General features: G+C 39.5%; 1 protein-coding gene across 1 annotated transcript; it reads left to right on the top strand.

Annotated features, from left to right (window-relative positions):
* The first annotated feature begins 9,308 nt into the window (after window positions 1–9,308).
* Window positions 9,309–13,670, top strand: LOC124787720. The gene is made up of 4 exons (XM_047254565.1): window positions 9,309–9,574; window positions 9,672–9,831; window positions 13,304–13,408; window positions 13,545–13,670. Exons 1-4 carry the CDS (start codon window positions 9,309–9,311, stop codon window positions 13,668–13,670), a joined length of 657 nt encoding a protein of 218 aa, XP_047110521.1.
* The last annotated feature ends 3,582 nt before the right edge of the window (window positions 13,671–17,252 follow it).

Below are 17,252 nucleotides of genomic sequence, written 5' to 3' on the forward strand. Positions count from 1 at the left end.
ATGAAGACATTTTGTGGAACTTTAGGCTGCATTCAGCACAGGAAGTTTTCGGAGACTATAATTGTTTCAGCATGACAGTAAACCCTGTTGCGCAGCAGTATCTGTGAGGTAATGGTTTGTGAATAACATTATTCCTGAAATGGACTATGCTGCCCAGTGTCCCGACCTGAACCCAATGGAACTCATTTGGGAAGTGTTAAAAGATCGACTTCGCTCCGGAATCCAACATCACTACCACATCTGGTTTCAGCACTTGAAGAAGAACAGACTGTCATTCCCTCACTGACATTCATGCACCTCACTGGAAATGTCCCCAGCAGAATTCCAGCTATCATAAATTAAAGGGTGGTCATATCCCATGAGTAATAAAGGGACACACACACACACACACACACACACACACACACACACACACACACACAGCCAACAGCCGACCCACCAGCCCTTCGCATGATCTCCGTCACAATTTCACCCAACCCCTCCCTCCCCCAATCACTCCACCCAAAAAATTATGTTATGTGTAGCGCTGCCCTGCCAGCCGACCGAGAGAAGTTCATCTTTTGTCCCTGTAGTCGCTCAGTAAAGTAGGTCGTAAAGTGTGTAGGCTGCACAGGAAATTGGTCGGTCGGTTGGTGTGTGTGCGCAGTGCCCTTTATGTCCATTACTAGATGCTGGACACTTTTGATCAGAAGGTGTACCCACCACTTGGCCGGCATGACATACTTCAGAGCGGTGGAGGGTAATGTGACAGCCTGGCAGAAGTCCTACACAGGTTGTTGTTGTTGTTGTCTCCAGTCCTGAGACTGGTTTGATGCAGCTCTCCATGTTACTCTATCCTGTACAAGCTTCTTCATCTCCCAATACCTACTGCAACCTACATCCTTCTGAATCTGCTTAGTGTATTCATCTCTTGGTCTCCCTCTATGATTTTTACCCTCCTCGCTGCCCTCCAATGCTAGATTGGTGATCCCTCGATGCCTCAGAACATGTCCAACCGATCCCTTCTTCTAGTCAAGTTGTGCCACAAACTCCTCTTCTCCCCAATTCTATTCAATACCTCCTCATTAGTTATGTGATCTACCCATCTAATCTTCAGCATTTTTCTGTAGCACCACATTTCGAAAGCTTCTATTCTCTTCTTGTCTAAACTATTTATCGTCCACGTTTCCCTTCCACACATGGCTACACTCCATACAAATACTTTCAGAAACGACTTCCTGACATTTAAATCTATACTCGATGTTAACAAATTTCTCTTCTTGAGAAACGCTTTCCTTACCATTGCCAGTCTACATTTTATATCCTCTGTACTTCGACCATCATCAGTTATTTTGCTCGCCAAATAGCAAAACTCCTTTACTACTTTAAGTGTCTCATTTCCTAATCCAATTCCCTCAGCATCACCCGACTTAATTCGACTACATTCCATTATCCTCGTTTTGCTTTTGTTGATGTTCATCTTATACCCTCCTTTCAAGACACTGCCCATTCCGTTCAACTGCTCTTCCAGGTCCTTTGCTGTCTCTGACAGAATTACAACGTTATCGGCGAACCTCAAAGTTTTTATTTCTTCTCCATGGATTTTAATACCTACTCCGAACTTTTCTTTTGTTTCCTTTATTGCTTGCTCTATATACAGAGTGAATAACATTGGGGATAGGCTACAACCCTGTTTCACTCACTTCCCAACCACTGCTTCTCTTTCATACCCCTCGACTCTTATAAGTGTCATCTGCTTTCTGTACAAATTGTAAATAGCCTTTCGCTCCCTGTATTTTACCCCTTCCCCCTTCAGAGCTCCAAAGCGACGAGTTGAGCTTTTTTGAGGGGGTGGCTGATATTTTGTCCTGTGAGATTGTCTGTACTGATGGGTGCCGGCGATGTGCCCGCAGGGCCCGACGTGGGAGTGGAGCGGCGAGCTGCCGCAGGTGGCGCAGACGATCCTGCACCAACACGCGATCCAGGGCGATGTGACGGAGCTGCAGCTGGCCGCCGTGCGCTGGACATCCTACTGCCGGCAGGCGCTGTCTTCGCCACTGGACACTCGCATCCTGCTGCACCTGCTGCAGGACCTGGACGCGCGCTGGCCACACGAGACGCTGTCCCGCGAGGAGGTAAGCGCTAAGCGGCCCGTGTGCGCCCGCATAGCTCGCCGGATACCGGAGGCCCATTTTCACTATCATATTCACACGTTGTCTCATTCGGCTCTGCTATTCCGATCAAATATCGGTTTTCCGAGCGTCAGTTGTTATACACCATGGTCGGCCAGGTCGTGCAAAATTTCACTTTTGCACAATGTGCTGCTTCCAAGCGCTCCGAGGTTCGGCCTGTCTCGTCACTGTTTGGTACGTCTCGGCTTTGCTCGGTCCCTCTCGGTATAGCGCCACATTTCATACAGCAGAGCGATGTGACACTTCCTTCCAGCATTTGATGAGGCTTCTTTTGATCAACACGTCTTTCTTCAGCTCGCCAGGGTCTTGGTGTAAGCACTGTTTATCCTTCGCTATTTGTTCGTGGTATAAAGGAAGTTGGCCCAGTGGTTATTCGCACAAAAACAGGCAGTCTAGTGATCTATCGTCACAAGATGTGGATGGGAACGAGAACAGAAGGTTGAAATTCTCCATATCCATTATGCAGTCGCAGTAATATATGAGTAGCAGAAATTTCCTATGGACCATTACACACCACGCAGATAGAATTTAAAGATTTAGTTGACAGGCTGGCCGGGGTGGTCGAGCGGTTCTAGGCACTACAGTCTGGAACCGCGCGACCGCTATGGTCACAGGTTCGAATCCTGCCTCGGGCATGGATGTGTGTGATGTCCTTAGGTTAGTTAGGTTTAAGTAGTTCTAAGTTCTAGGGGACTGATGGCCTCAGAAGTTAAGTCCCATAGTGCTCACAGCCATTTCAACCATTTTTTTAGTTGACGAGGAAAGAACCAGAAATTACAAAGATTAGCAGACGAGATTCTGTGTTCTGTACATCAAAAAGCACTTTGTTTTAAATTAGCAGACGTAGCTGACGTGATGACATTGATGGTTCAAGTAGCAAATTTTCGGAAGTAGCATACATTACTACGCCGTCAGGTATAACTGTTTCAGTGAAACTGTACGAAGAGTATGGAGACCAATCCATTTCGCAGAAAAAGTTCCGGACAGGCTTTTTTTATTTCTGAGCTTGCAGTACCAAAAGGGAACAAATGTTGCTTTCATGTTAACGTGTGTGTCCTCGAAATGACCTTGCACGTGTTTCCGTGAAACTCACTATGTGGCAAGGCTGTGCTTAGCAACACCCTGTCTGGATTCTTGGCGCATTAGTTTTGGTGACACAGTCGATGTTGATTGTGAGCAAAGAGTGAACAATAAGTTCTGCGTCAAGCTGGGAAAACCCTAGTGAAATGTGGACGATGATTAAGCAACTGCAGCGAGGCCCTTTCAAGAATGCAACTGAAAGAAAAGCTCCATCAAGATATCACATACATACGACGGTCTGTGACAAATGAGCTTACAAGCATAGAAGTTGAAAATTTCCCTGCTTTCTTTCAAGACCTCCAGAAACGTTGGTAACTGTGTAAAAATGCCCAAGAGGGCTACTCCGATGGGAGCTAGGATCATTACTTGGTAAGTACAATTTTCTATTTTTTTTTAATCTGTCCTGTAACATTTCTGACAAAGGGAGTACATTCAGGATGAGTCATGCACGACGTAATACCCTTTTTATTTCGTGAATGATTTTAGATACCGAAGCTAGGTTTTGGGCCAATGATAGCACGCTAAGGGACACGTAATTTGGTGTGTAATACAGAATCTTCGCTTTTGTATCAATCGTGATAATGAAGCAAGTATAATTTTTTAAAGAGAATGATATACTTTCTTAACGGCATCCGAAAGCGCATGAGAAGACGACTGCAGTGATACAATGCTTGTTAATTTTGTAGTAGAAACTCTTTGCAAAAGAATGAGAGAAATATTCTAAAACTGAGTCGTCCGGAATCAGATATTACGTTGTAAACATGGTCATGCCAGTCTACGTCGTTGTATTAAGCTTTTCGACTGTTTACTTCTCTGTGCCCCAGAACTAACAAAACCGTGTTGTCTGTTGGCAGATCATTTATGCTTCATAATTTCTTGCATGCTGACATGTACACCAATGTGGAAAAGTTAGACATGCTATTATGAGACGAATGTCAAGAAAATTCTGTGAAAATGGTAATGAAAAACTGCTCGAAGAAACTGTAGTTGTTCCAACAAAAACCTGGAAAAGTACGTACAATTGAAACAGCTTTCCTTAGTCCCATCTGATACGCCAGAAACTAGCATATGCCATAGTCCCACAAAAAAAATCGTAGGTGTTTCTAGGTCGTATACAAAATGAGGTTTTATTTTAGTAGCGAAGGCGTGCCTTGCTGCATCGGCATATAACGGCTGAGTCTGGTCTGAGAGCTTGGTGTTATTTCACAGCAATGGCCTACTCTCGCCGCATTGCTTTCCAGTTTTAGTGCATTTCTCGGATTCTCTTTCGAAAGGCTTCAGTGTCAGTAATAAAAGCGCTATATCATCGTAATTGCCTTTCCAAGACCTACTGAATATAGTTATGAAAAGTATACGTTTCCATTTAAAAAAATCATACTTGTATCAACATCTCGGTTGATGCCTGATATCAGGGCATTATCCATAAAAAACAATGCCCCTCAGCGTACTATCAATTGCACGAAACCTCGTTTCGATATCTGTAACCGTTCAGGAAATAAAAGGGGTGTCAGGTCTTTTGTAACTGAACTATATTATTTCAAAGTACGTTGGTTAAGTCAAGGGGCATGCCCGAAACGATTTTTCAAATTGAAACCCGCTATTGTTAAATTTATGAAAGAAAAATGAAAGGAGGAAAGAAAATTGGAACACCCAGGATGGGCTAAATACTTTGCATTTTACGCGGATTTGACTGCACACTGCCCACAGTAAGATATTGCAAGGTGAGAAATAATCTATTTATGATATGACGGGGATATGTTTAAAAAAATAGCATTGTGCGGGTGATAAATTATGAAAAAAACACCGTCCATTTCCCTAAACTCACTGGTGTTAAAGAAAACGTGAATTTGAACAAACTTCTGTCTCGTTAAAAGAATTACAGAAATAGTTTTCCAAACATTTGAGCGCACTGCCAGTTCTATATTTCCTTGTGATCTCTTTTAGAGACCGTTTTGCATTTCATTTTAAAGCGCCCCTGGGCAACTGCAGATGGAGCTTATCGATCTGCAACATATTTCCCGTTTATAAGCCAAATCCTTCTGTGTTGAAACTGTCCCGAAGCTCGACATTCCACGTCCATATAATGAGATTGCAAACGTGATAACAATGTTTCGATCAACATAAATGCATGAAAGACTGCTTTCAATTATGAAACTAAATAAGTCACGATTACGTGGCAGCCTGTGATGTAATGTAGAGCTGAATATAACACTAAATACGCAACGAACATTTTATGAAGGTTTGAAACCCGCAATTCAATGGTGTGTTCCTGTGAAAACCGTGTGCCAGTGCTGAAGAGTATCAAACATTAGTATCATCAGTGGACTTGAGTATCGACAAAGCATTCTACCACAGACGTGGTATGGAAACGAATAAGAGCATTGGAGACTTACGTTGAATCCATTCAATTGCCTCAGAATGCTGACAGCGTGAGCTTGGTTCAACCACTGAAACATGTGAATTATGAGAGGAACAAATGCCTGGGCCATAAATGATGAACCTCCTCACCACAGTATCAATGGTTCCACTATGCACAAGCCTCAGCACACCATGTTCCAGCAAAGGGATGAACACTTTTATTGACTTTGGTAAACAAGTGAAACTGTAGCACATTCATGGACAGTTCAACTTAACAGCAGCATTAACAAACTCAAGTGCGCCTGCACCATATTTCATGTGAGGTGAGCACTCTGGACGATGCCGCAATAGCAGCAGTTAAATTCCAATAATCAAACTACAGACTCTGAATTCAAATGCGCCTGTTGATGCAACCTTTATTTATTCAGTTATTATTTTGTAAATAGCGGTAGTAATAATGTGTAAAGTGTATATTAACCAAATTAGATACATACATTATGTAATGGCATGTTCTGAGAGTACATGAGGTAAACTTGGGCACAAATGAAGGTCTCAGTACAATGCCAGGCCAAGAGTTTTAAAGTACAGAAAAGTTAAATAGTGTTAATGCACCACCACTGCATACTGACATCCAGCGACCAGTGATATGGATCACTCCAGTATACAATAAATGGGGAGGGGTAAGGGGTGGCAAGGGAAAGGGGGGGGGGTTGCAATTGTGTAGGTTCTTTAAATGACCTACACATATCAATAAATAGTCGCACCTTCCCCGCGTGGCAGAGATATCATAGGGAGGTATGATTACATCTACGATGACAGAAAATTTAAAACCAAAACTATCGATTTTTATGTACCTCTTTATATATATATGTCTGCTTGTGTCTGTATATGTGCGGATGGATATGTGTGTGTGCGAGTGTATACCTGTCTCTTTTTCCCCCTAAGGTAACTCTTTCCGCTCCCGGGATTGGAATGACTCCTTACCCTCTCCCTTAAAACCGACATCCTTTTGTCTTTCCCTCTCCTTCCCTCTTTCCTGATGAAGCAACTGTGGGTTGCAAAAGCTTGAATTTTGTGTGTGTGTTTGTTAGTGTGTCTATCAACATACCAACACTTTCGTTTGGTAAGTTACATCATCTTTGTTTATATATATATATATATATCTCGGTGTCTTGTTGGTCTTTTGAGCTGGTGCAATAAAGATGTATGTAATTGCACTCTCCCAGTATTCTTTTAATTAAAAGTTACAATATGCAGAAGACACAAGTTTTCATTCTCATACCTAGCTACACCTTATTTTCTACTTCCCAATGTGACAAGGGCTTGCATTTTTAAATGGACCTTTTTGGAGATGAAGTCAACCTGAAGAGAGAATAGCCGCCGCAGCCATGTTGTTGTACATCGTTGGGGAGAAAAGGTAAATACCACGCCGTGCACCCAAACTAACAGGAATTAACATTTATTCAATGCCACAATGTTCTTAACATGTACGCATCTATACCTGTGCGCATTTATGGACAAGTTTTGCTGCGGCTAAATGATAATTACTTCAGATCTGGACAATTCACATCATCTCTCCCCCCAACCACTATAATTATCAAGAATAGTGATAAGTAATTCTTTTTTACACACAGTGATTTACATTCAACTACAGTAAAACACACACACACACACACACAACACACACACACACAAAATATAAACTTACATTTTTTTTTTTAATTCTATGTAGTAGAAGCAGGTGTCAATCAAGTATAGCAATTTTGGTTTCTGCTTGAAGTTAATCTGGTTGTTACTACATTTTTTACTAATAATATTGTTCAGTTTTTACTAAAATGATAAACACTGTAACCAATTTTGATGATCGTATCGTTAGACGATCATTTTTTTGAGAAAAATTGTACTTAAAAAGTTTTCACAAAGCTGTATCAGCTGTTTTCACCTTCTGTCGTCACACAGGTTATAGCTGTGGAGCAACATACACAACATCGTCAGCTCATGTCTCGTGTAGACGACTAATGGAAAGAAATTACTAGCCGAAAAAATATGTACTCACATCTCAAAGAAGAGTGAAGAAAAAAGTATAAGTGACAAACAAACGGAGATTAAGAAGTGCTTTAGACAAGTTACAAGCTTTGCCATCTGCCAAACAGTGTGGTTTAAACCGATTAGGTGAGAAACAAACAATCAAGTCATTAGCCAAACGAAAATTACGAAATGGTTTAAACCGAAGAGGTCAGATGTGGAAGAAGCAAAACTTATTCAAGCTCCAGAAGTTAACTCACCTACTGATTGCCACCAGAAAACAGAAGCCATACACAAAAAAGGTACTGAAAATTTTTAGGGTAAGTGCTGTATTAGAAATGCCATTAGATAAAGAATCAGAAACCATTTCCACTAAAGTTACTAAATACCCAGAGTTTGCTATACTACACCATAATGTTCAGTCACTCACAAATAAAATTTCCATGTTGGAAGCACTACTCCAGTATGCACTAAATGTAGATACAATTTGCATTACTGAACACTGGCTATGAAATGCCGAAGTAAAACTAACCTCAATCTCAGGATATAGATTAGCAGGTCATTTTAGCCGAGAGTTTTCCAAAAATGGTGACTCTGCTATCTTTGTGAAAAAACAAATAAAGTTCTGTGATGTCAGCAAAAATTATATTGACCCGATTGAAAAAGATTTTGAACTTTCCATTACTAAACTGACAGCGCTTAATTTCATAGTTATTAACATATATAGAAAGTGCCAAGTGTAAACCTGCCAGTCTTCATGAATAAACTAGAGGTTCTGCTGAACAGGATCAATACACTAAATATGAAGATAGTGCTTTGTGGGGATTTCAATATTGATTTTTCAAAAGACAGCAGCACCAGAGATGCTTTGGTAAATATGACCAACACATTCAATATGATTCCCACAATACACTGCCCAACAAAATTAACAGAATGCACAAATTCCATTATTGACCAAATATTCATATCAGACACAATTTACAGTTTCACAAGCAGAGTACTGAGCATGGGTTATAGTGATCATGAGGCACAGCTGCTGTGTATAGAAATGCCAACAAGTAGTAGTAGTTCCAAAAAAGTAGTTAAAAAGAGAACGTTTCCTGAAGCTAACATTAAATCTTTCAATCTTTTACTGGCGGAGAAAAACTGGGAAAGCATCGCCACTCAGAACAATGTTGATAGCATGTACATGAGTTTTCAGAGCATCTTTCTTCACTAGCATTTCCAAAAGTAGTAAAAACAGTAAAACCTAACAATAATAAGCAATGGGTAATTAAAGGCATAAAAATTTCCAGTGAGAGAAACAGATTTCTGCAGTACTGTTGTAAAAAGTATAGAGTAACCCAAGAATTCGCATATTATTCAAATGCCTACAAAAGAATCTATGGTAGAGTAGTCAAAGAGGCAAAAATTATGTGGAATGACAATTTGATAAGAAACTCATCTAACAAAATGAGATCCACGTGGAGAGTTATAAAGAAAGAAACTTGTAGTTCAGGTCCAAAGAAAAAGAATGTATCATTAACACTAGAAGACTCAAAAGTCACAGACCCAAATTTGATAGTGGAAAAATTCAGTGAATACTTCACTTCACTAGCTGAAGACCTCATTCAAGTACACTGTCAAGGACCAGTCCCAAGTTTCTCCAGCAAGTCAGTGATCTTGACTGCTTCTATGTATGTTTATGAAACAAACCCCAATGAAATTATAAGTAAAAGTAAATCATTAAGCAATAAAATGTCAAGTGGTCTTGATGAAGTACCTGATTTCATATTAAAAACATGCGCTCACCACATAGAAAACCCCTTGGCAAAAATTTTCAACCTCTCTTTAAAAACTGGTGTATTTCCAGATATTTTTAAAATAGCAAAAGTTACGCCAATGCTAAAAAAAGGTTCTTCTGAAAAAAATATCAAACTACCGACCCGTGTCACAGTTAAGTTTCTACTTAAAAATTCTAGAAAAACTCTTCTATGACAGGTTTCTAAGTTTCATAAATAAATATGCACCACCTACAGTATAACAACACGGTTTTAGAAAGTCTAAATCTACACAGACACCAATTTTCGAATTCTTAGACTGCATTTTAAAATCCCTTGATCAACATAAATTAGCTGCAGGTATTTTTCGAGATCTATCAAAAGCCTTTGATATCCTGGACCATAACATTCTGCTCGAAAAATTAGAAAGACGAGGAGTAAGAGGTGTACCCCCCCATGAACCATGGACCTTGCCGTTGGTGGGGAGGCTTGCGTGCCTCAGCGATACAGATAGCCGTACCGTAGGTGCAACCACAACGGAGGGGTATCTGTTGAGAGGCCAGACAAACGTGTGGTTCCTGAAGAGGGGCAGCAGCCTTTTCAGTAGTTGCAAGGGCAACAGTCTGGATGATTGACTGATCTGGCCTTGTAACAATAACCAAAACGGCCTTGCTGTGCTGGTACTGCGAACGGCTGAAAGCAAGGGGAAACTACAGCCGTAATTTTTCCCGAGGGCATGCAGCTTTACTGTATGATTACATGGTGATGGCGTCCTCTTGGGTAAAATATTCCGGCGGTAAAATAGTCCCCCATTCGGATCTCCAGGCGGGGACTACTTAAGAGGATGTCGTTATCAGGAGAAAGAAAACTGGCGTTCTACGGATCGGAGCGTGGAATGTCAGATCCCTTAATCGGGCAGGTAGGTTAGAAAATTTAAAAAGGGAAATGGATAGGTTGAAGTTAGATATAGTGGGAATTAGTGAAGTTCGGTGGCAGGAGGAACAAGATTTCTGGTCAGGTGACTACAGGGTTATAAACACGAAATCAAATAGGGGTAATGCAGGAGTAGGTTTAATAATGAATAGGAAAATAGGAATGCGGGTAAGCTACTACAAACAGCATAGTGAACACATTATTGTGGCCAAGATAGAAACGAAGCCCACACCTACTACAGTAGTACAAGTTTATATGCCAACTAGCTCTGTAGATGACGAAGAAATTGAAGAAATGTATGATGAAATAAAAGAAATTATTCAGATTGTGAAGGGAGACGAAAATTTAATAGTCATGGGTGACTGGAATTCGAGTGTAGGAAAAGGGAGAGAAGGAAACGTAGTAGGTGAATATGGATTGGGGGACAGAAATGAAGGAGGAAGCCGCCTGGTAGAATTTTGCACAGAGCACAACATAATCATAACTAACACTTGGTTTAAGAATCATGAAAGAAGGTTGTATACATGGAAGAACCCTGGAGATACTAAAAGGTATCAGATAGATTATATAATGGTAAGACAGAGATTTAGGAACCAGGTTTTAAATTGTAAGACGTTTCCAGGGGCAGATGTAGACTCTGACCACAATCTATTGGTTATGACCTGTAGATTAAAACTGAAGAAACTGCAAAAAGGTGGGAATTTAAGGAGATGGGACCTAGATAAACTAAAAGAACCAGAGGTTGTACAGAGATTCAGGGAGAGCATAAGGGAGCAATTGACAGGAATGGGGGAAATAAATACAGTACAAGAAGAATGGGTAGCTTTGAGGGATGAAGTAGTGAAGGCAGCAGAGGATCAAGTAGGTAAAAAGACGAGGGCTAGTAGAAATCCTTGGGTAACAGAAGAAATATTGAATTTAATTGATGAAAGGAGAAAATATAAAAATGCAGTAAGTGAAACAGGCAAAAAGGAATACAAACGTCTCAAAAATGAGATCGACAGGAAGTGCAAAATGGCTAAGCAGGGATGGCTAGAGGACAAATGTAAGGATTTAGAGGCCTATCTCACTAGGGGTAAGATAGATACCGCCTACAGGAAAATTAAAGAGACCTTTGGAGATAAGAGAACGACTTGTATGACTATCAAGAGCTCAGATGGAAACCCAGTTCTAAGCAAAGAAGGGAAAGCAGAAAGGTGGAAGGAGTATATACAGGGTCTATACAAGGGCGATGTACTTGAGGACAATATTATGGAAATGGAAGAGGATGTAGATGAAGATGAAATGGGAGATATGATACTGCGTGAAGAGTTTGACAGAGCACTGAAAGACCTGAGTCGAAACAAGGCCCCCGGAGTAGACAATATTCCATTGGAACTACTGACGGCCGTGGGAGAGCCAGTCCTGACAAAACTCTACCATCTGGTGAGCAAGATGTATGAAACAGGCGAAATACCCTCAGACTTCAAGAAGAATATAATAATTCCAATCCCAAAGAAAGCAGGTGTTGACAGATGTGAAAATTACCGAACTATCAGCTTAATAAGTCACAGCTGCAAAATACTAACACGAATTCTTTACAGACGAATGGAAAAACTAGTAGAAGCCAACCTCGGGGAAGATCAGTTTGGATTCCGTAGAAACACTGGAACACGTGAGGCAATACTGACCTTATGACTTATCTTAGAAGAAAGATTAAGGAAAGGCAAACCTACGTTTCTAGCATTTGTAGACTTAGAGAAAGCTTTTGACAATGTTGACTGGAATGCTCTCTTTCAAATTCTGAAGGTGGCAGGGGTAAAATACAGGGAGCAAAAGGCTATTTACAATTTGTACAGAAACCAGATGGCAGTTGTAAGAGTCGAGGGACATGAAAGGGAAGCAGTGGTTGGGAATGGAGTAAGACAGGGTTGTAGCCTCTCCCCGATGTTGTTCAATCTGTATATTGAGCAAGCAGTAAAGGAAACAAAAGAAAAATGTGGAGTAGGTATTAAAATTCATGGAGAAGAAATAAAAACTTTGAGGTTCGCTGATGACATTGTAATTCTGTCAGATACAGCAAAGGACTTGGAAGAGCAGTTGAATGGAATGGACAGTGTCTTGAAAGGGGGGTATAAGATGAACATCAACAAAAGCAAAACAAGGATAATGGAATGTAGTCTAATTAAGTCGGGTGATGCTGAGGGAATTAGATTAGGAAATGAGGCACTTAAAGTAGTAAAGGAGTTTTGCTATTTGGGGAGCAAAATAACTGATGATGGTCGAAGTAGAGAGGAGACCAAGAGATGAATACACTAAGCAGATTCAGAAGGATGTAGGTTGCAGTAGGTACGGGGAGATGAAAAAGTTTGCACAGGATAGAGTAGCATGGAGAGCTGCATCAAACCAGTCTCAGGACTGAAGACCACAACAACAACAAGAGGTGTAGCACATAGCTGGTTTTTTCATACCTAAAAAACTGCAGGCAGAAAGTATCACTTCAGTATGAATTCAACAAAATTAATAAAATAAGAAACAACTCCTTTCTTTCTAGCGAATTAACAATAAAACTTTGTGTACTGCGGGGCTCAATCTTAGGTCCACTACTCTTCTTGATTTATGTGGATGGCTTAGTTGAATATACGAGTCCCACAAAAACCATTCTGTTTGCCGATGACACCAGCATATTGCTCACTGGATCCAACCCAGAAACTTTGCAGTCCACAGCAGAAAGTTCTATGGAAAGACTTTCTGAGTGGTTCACAAAAAAACAAACTCATTATAAATACTGAAAAAACTGTGTGTGTCGATTTTCATGTAATTCCTCCAACTAATCAAATGTCTATTCAAGCACAATTAAAAAATGATCCCCTAGAAAATGTAAGTGTCACAAAATTTTTGGGTCTATTGGTTCAGCAGGACTTAAAGTGGGGCACACATATAAATAACTTGTCTAGAAAACTATAATCTGTGTGCTATGGCCTAAGAATTTTAAAGGCTACAACAAGGAAAGCAACAGTACTGCAGGCATACTATGCACAGTTCCACTCACTAGTCCGATATGGGATCGTTTTCTGGGGATACTCAATTCATAGTGTAAAGGTTTTTAGAATGCAACAAGGGCTCTAAGAATAATTTGTGGCCTTAAAAAGATGGACTCCTGTAAATACGATTTTACTGAGCTTAGTGTTCTAAATGTTCCAAGTTTATTCATTTATGAAACTGTCTTGTTCACTAGGGACTACCTCCTGAAAACAAGCAAACTGCTACAGAACAAAAATGTACACAACTATGGTACCAGAGGGAAATCAAATATACATCAAAAATATCACAGAACAACCACCTATTAGAGGAGCATAATTAACATTGGTGTAATACTACATAATAAGATAACAGAGGAAATAAAAAATGCTACTCATCCAATATTTAAAGCTAAACTAAAGGCATTTCTAATAAAGCACTGTTTCTATTCTGCCAGAGAATTTCTGAATACGTAACAAAATTAATTGTAATAGGTACCTATTTTTAATTTGCCTACTATTTTGCTTATACTATGTATTATTGTAACTTATATTTGACCTGTCCAATATCAATTGTACAATTTGTGCTGTATGATAAAACTGGACCAATAAAAAATCAAATCAAATCAAATAAGATTTTAAAATTTGTTGTTCCCCTCACAGATTTGAACACATCATCAGTTTTACTTGCTATCTGAGGCAATGTAGGAAGGGTCTCACCCAGATGTAGTTGAATGTAGGTTGAAGCAGAATATTAGCTTAAAGGAAAAAAAAAGGTTGGGATTAAATTAGAATAGGAAAAGAAGAATTCTGCTTCTAGGTATCAGTCATGGGAGGGGTGTAGGCCAGCGGCTTCAGGACGAATTAGGCGCAGGGTAACAGGTCACAAGTTTTGTGAAACCATGTGCTAACCTTAGCCAGGTGACAGCAAACTTAGGTCAGTTATGCAGGAAGTCTGAGAAGGAACATCAGGTTATTATAATTGGAGGAGCAGGAGACAGCCTGGCTATGAATCCAAGATAAATCATTAGGAGTGACCTGGATAAAACAGGAGCAGAAAATGGGCACACAAATGTGGGGTTTGTGGAGCTCTTTCAATGCCATGATCGGCTCTGGATAAACACTGCTATAAGGCACGACTGGACAGGATGCCCCAGACACCGGCAAAATCTCATGTAAGTGTTGTTCCAGTTGATGCTATTGGTAAGTGGGAATACACCTGCACCTAAATATGAAGGGGAAAGACAAGGTCGCTTCTCTATTAGTAGATACTGTAAGGAGGGCCACAGTTACACATGGGACGATCGCTGTGGTTAATGGGACCAGGCAAACAGGTTCTTTAGATTAAAGCCAAAGTCCAGACAGACAACAATCAAGAAAAATAGTACAAATGAAGCCATATGTACAGCAAATAGAGATAAAGCTATGGGTACTATCAACTTACTTCTCCAAAATATCAGGGAAACAAAAAATAAAGTAGATGAGCTATTAGTGTGTTTAGATGATCTCAAAAATAAGAATGTGATTGATATACTTTGTCTGTCTGAACACCATGTAACTGTGGGGATGGAAAGTGTCAGTACAAATGGGTATAATTCAGCATCTTACACTTGAAGATCTAGCATGGATAAAGGAGGAATTGCCATTTACACAAAACAAGGGTACAAATACAAAACTGTAGAAGTAAGCAAATTTTGTGTTGATCAGCACTTTGAAGTTTGTGCATGTGAACTACAGCTAGCTAGTGTATGTTGATATTAGCAACAGCGCACAGGTCCCCATTAGGAGAGTGGGAGCTATTCATAAAAAACGTTTGACTTCCTATTATGCTGTCCGTCATACAGAAAGAAGAAGTTATTAATCTGTGGTGATTTCAATATAAACTTTCTAAGCAATTCTGATGGGAAAAGTGAACTAGAAGTGTTATTAATGACATGTAACTTAGAATCAATGATCAATTTCCCTACACATATAGCTCAAGACAGTAGCACTCTAATAGATAATGTATTTGTAAAGCAAGAGGATGCAGAACTAACACATGCTTTCCCTGTGACAAATGGATTATCAGACCATGATGCACAATTGATTAACTTACAAAACCTAGCAGGGTGTACAGTCCAGAAACCATTAAGTAACAGTGTAAGGTTGCTCAGCCCAGTACCTATAGAGCACTTCAAAGAAAGTTTAAGAAATGTTAATTGGGCAGATGTACCTATATAATGAGCCAAATGCTAATGATAAATGCAACATATATCTTGATAAGTTTATATCCCCTTCTGAACATTGTTGCCCAAAACAATTACTAAATGTAACACCATTTTTCAAAGAAACCTTGGATTGCTAAAAGTATTAAAATGTCTTCAGAAAGAAAAAGAAAACTGTATGGGATAGCAAGAATTAGTAAAGACCCAGGAGTAATTTTACACTATAAAGTTATTGTAACATACTGAAAGCAGTTGTCATAAAATAAAGAGATACATATGTTAGAGATGAAATTAACAACTCGGGCAATAAAATCAAATCAATATGGAATGTTGTTAGAAGGGAGACAGGAAAAGTAACCACGGGGGTATGTAGTATTACTATTAAGGGGAATGAGACTATTTTAACCAACAGTACACAAGCAGTTAATGTATTTAACAACTACACAAGCAGCTAATGTATTTAACAACCATTTCTTAAGTGTAGGTAAAAAACTTGGTGAGAACAGTTCAAGAGAAAAAAACAAGCAGCGCGTGGAAGAGTCAGTTTGGAGAAATCTTAAATTAATTTTCACCTAACAACCTCTTGTGAAATAAGGAAAATCATTAAATCTTTGAAAAATAAATGTTCAGTTGGAGTAGATGACATCTCTAACAAGATATTAAAACAATGTGGAGAATTTACAACTGATGTTCTGAGTCACATATGTAATGCATCACTAACTCAAGGTATTTTCCCAGACAGTTTAAAATATGCCATTGTCATAGCCTCTCTAGGAAAAATGGGACACCACATATGTCAATAATTACCGGTCAGTATCCTTGCTTACAGCATTTTCAAAAATCACCAAGAATGTAATGTACTCAAGAGTGGTTAGCCATCTCAACAGTAATGGGATACTTAGTAAATCACAGTTCGGATTTCAAAAACGCTGTTCTACTGAGACAGCTATATACAGTTTCACTGCCCATGTAATAGAGTCTTTAAATAGTAAAATATCGCCAATAGGAATTTTCCGTGACTTATCCTAAGCATCTGATTGTGTGAACCATGACATTATATTACAGAACTTGCAATTCTACAGTATAAATGGAACAGCATATGAATGGTTTAAGCCATATCTACAAAAGAGGAAACAAAAAAGTTTCTTTCTATAGTTTAGATGATTTAAGGAAGTTTGCCACTTCATCTAACTGGAGTGAAATTACATTAAGTGTTCCACAGGGTTTGATCCTGGGTCCCCTTCTGTTCTTGATATAAATGGACAACCTTCCTAGCTTCTCTGAAACAAGAAGCTAACCCGACACTATTTGCTGATTATGCAAGCATCATTATTTATCCAGTAAAAGAAACTCCAATGGAAAATGATACAAATAATGAATTTGCAAAAGTTGTTCATTGCTTTTCTGTGGATGGGCTTGCTCTGAACTTAAAAAAAAAACACAGTACATCCAGTTTTCTGCCACAAGGAGTACAGTTCCTTCAATAAAAATAGCACATCAACAGAAGTCAGTAGACAGGGTAGAGCATACTAAGTTTGTAGGTGGACGTATAGATGAGATTCTTAATTGGAAAAATTCATATTTTGGATCTCCTAAAGCGACTAGGTTCAGGAACTTTGCAATCAGAATAATTGCCAATTTTGAGGATATAGAAATTAGTAAGCTAACATACTTAGCACAATTTCACACTCTGATGTCATACGGAATTATATTTTGGGGTAA

The sequence above is a fragment of the Schistocerca piceifrons genome, chromosome 3, assembly GCF_021461385.2.
Source record: "Schistocerca piceifrons isolate TAMUIC-IGC-003096 chromosome 3, iqSchPice1.1, whole genome shotgun sequence".
Lineage (NCBI taxonomy): Eukaryota > Metazoa > Arthropoda > Insecta > Orthoptera > Acrididae > Schistocerca > Schistocerca piceifrons.

Excerpts from the sequence above, each read along its gene's own strand:
- LOC124787720 (XM_047254565.1), top strand. The coding sequence starts at position 9,309 with ATGTATGTTTATGAAACAAACCCCAATGAAATTATAAGTAAAAGTAAA. Across the intron at positions 9,575-9,671 it reads CCGACCCGTGTCACAGTTAA|AAAGTCTAAATCTACACAGA; the intron begins GTTTCTACTTAA and ends ACACGGTTTTAG. Across the intron at positions 9,832-13,303 it reads AAAAATTAGAAAGACGAGGA|GCTACAACAAGGAAAGCAAC; the intron begins GTAAGAGGTGTA and ends AGAATTTTAAAG.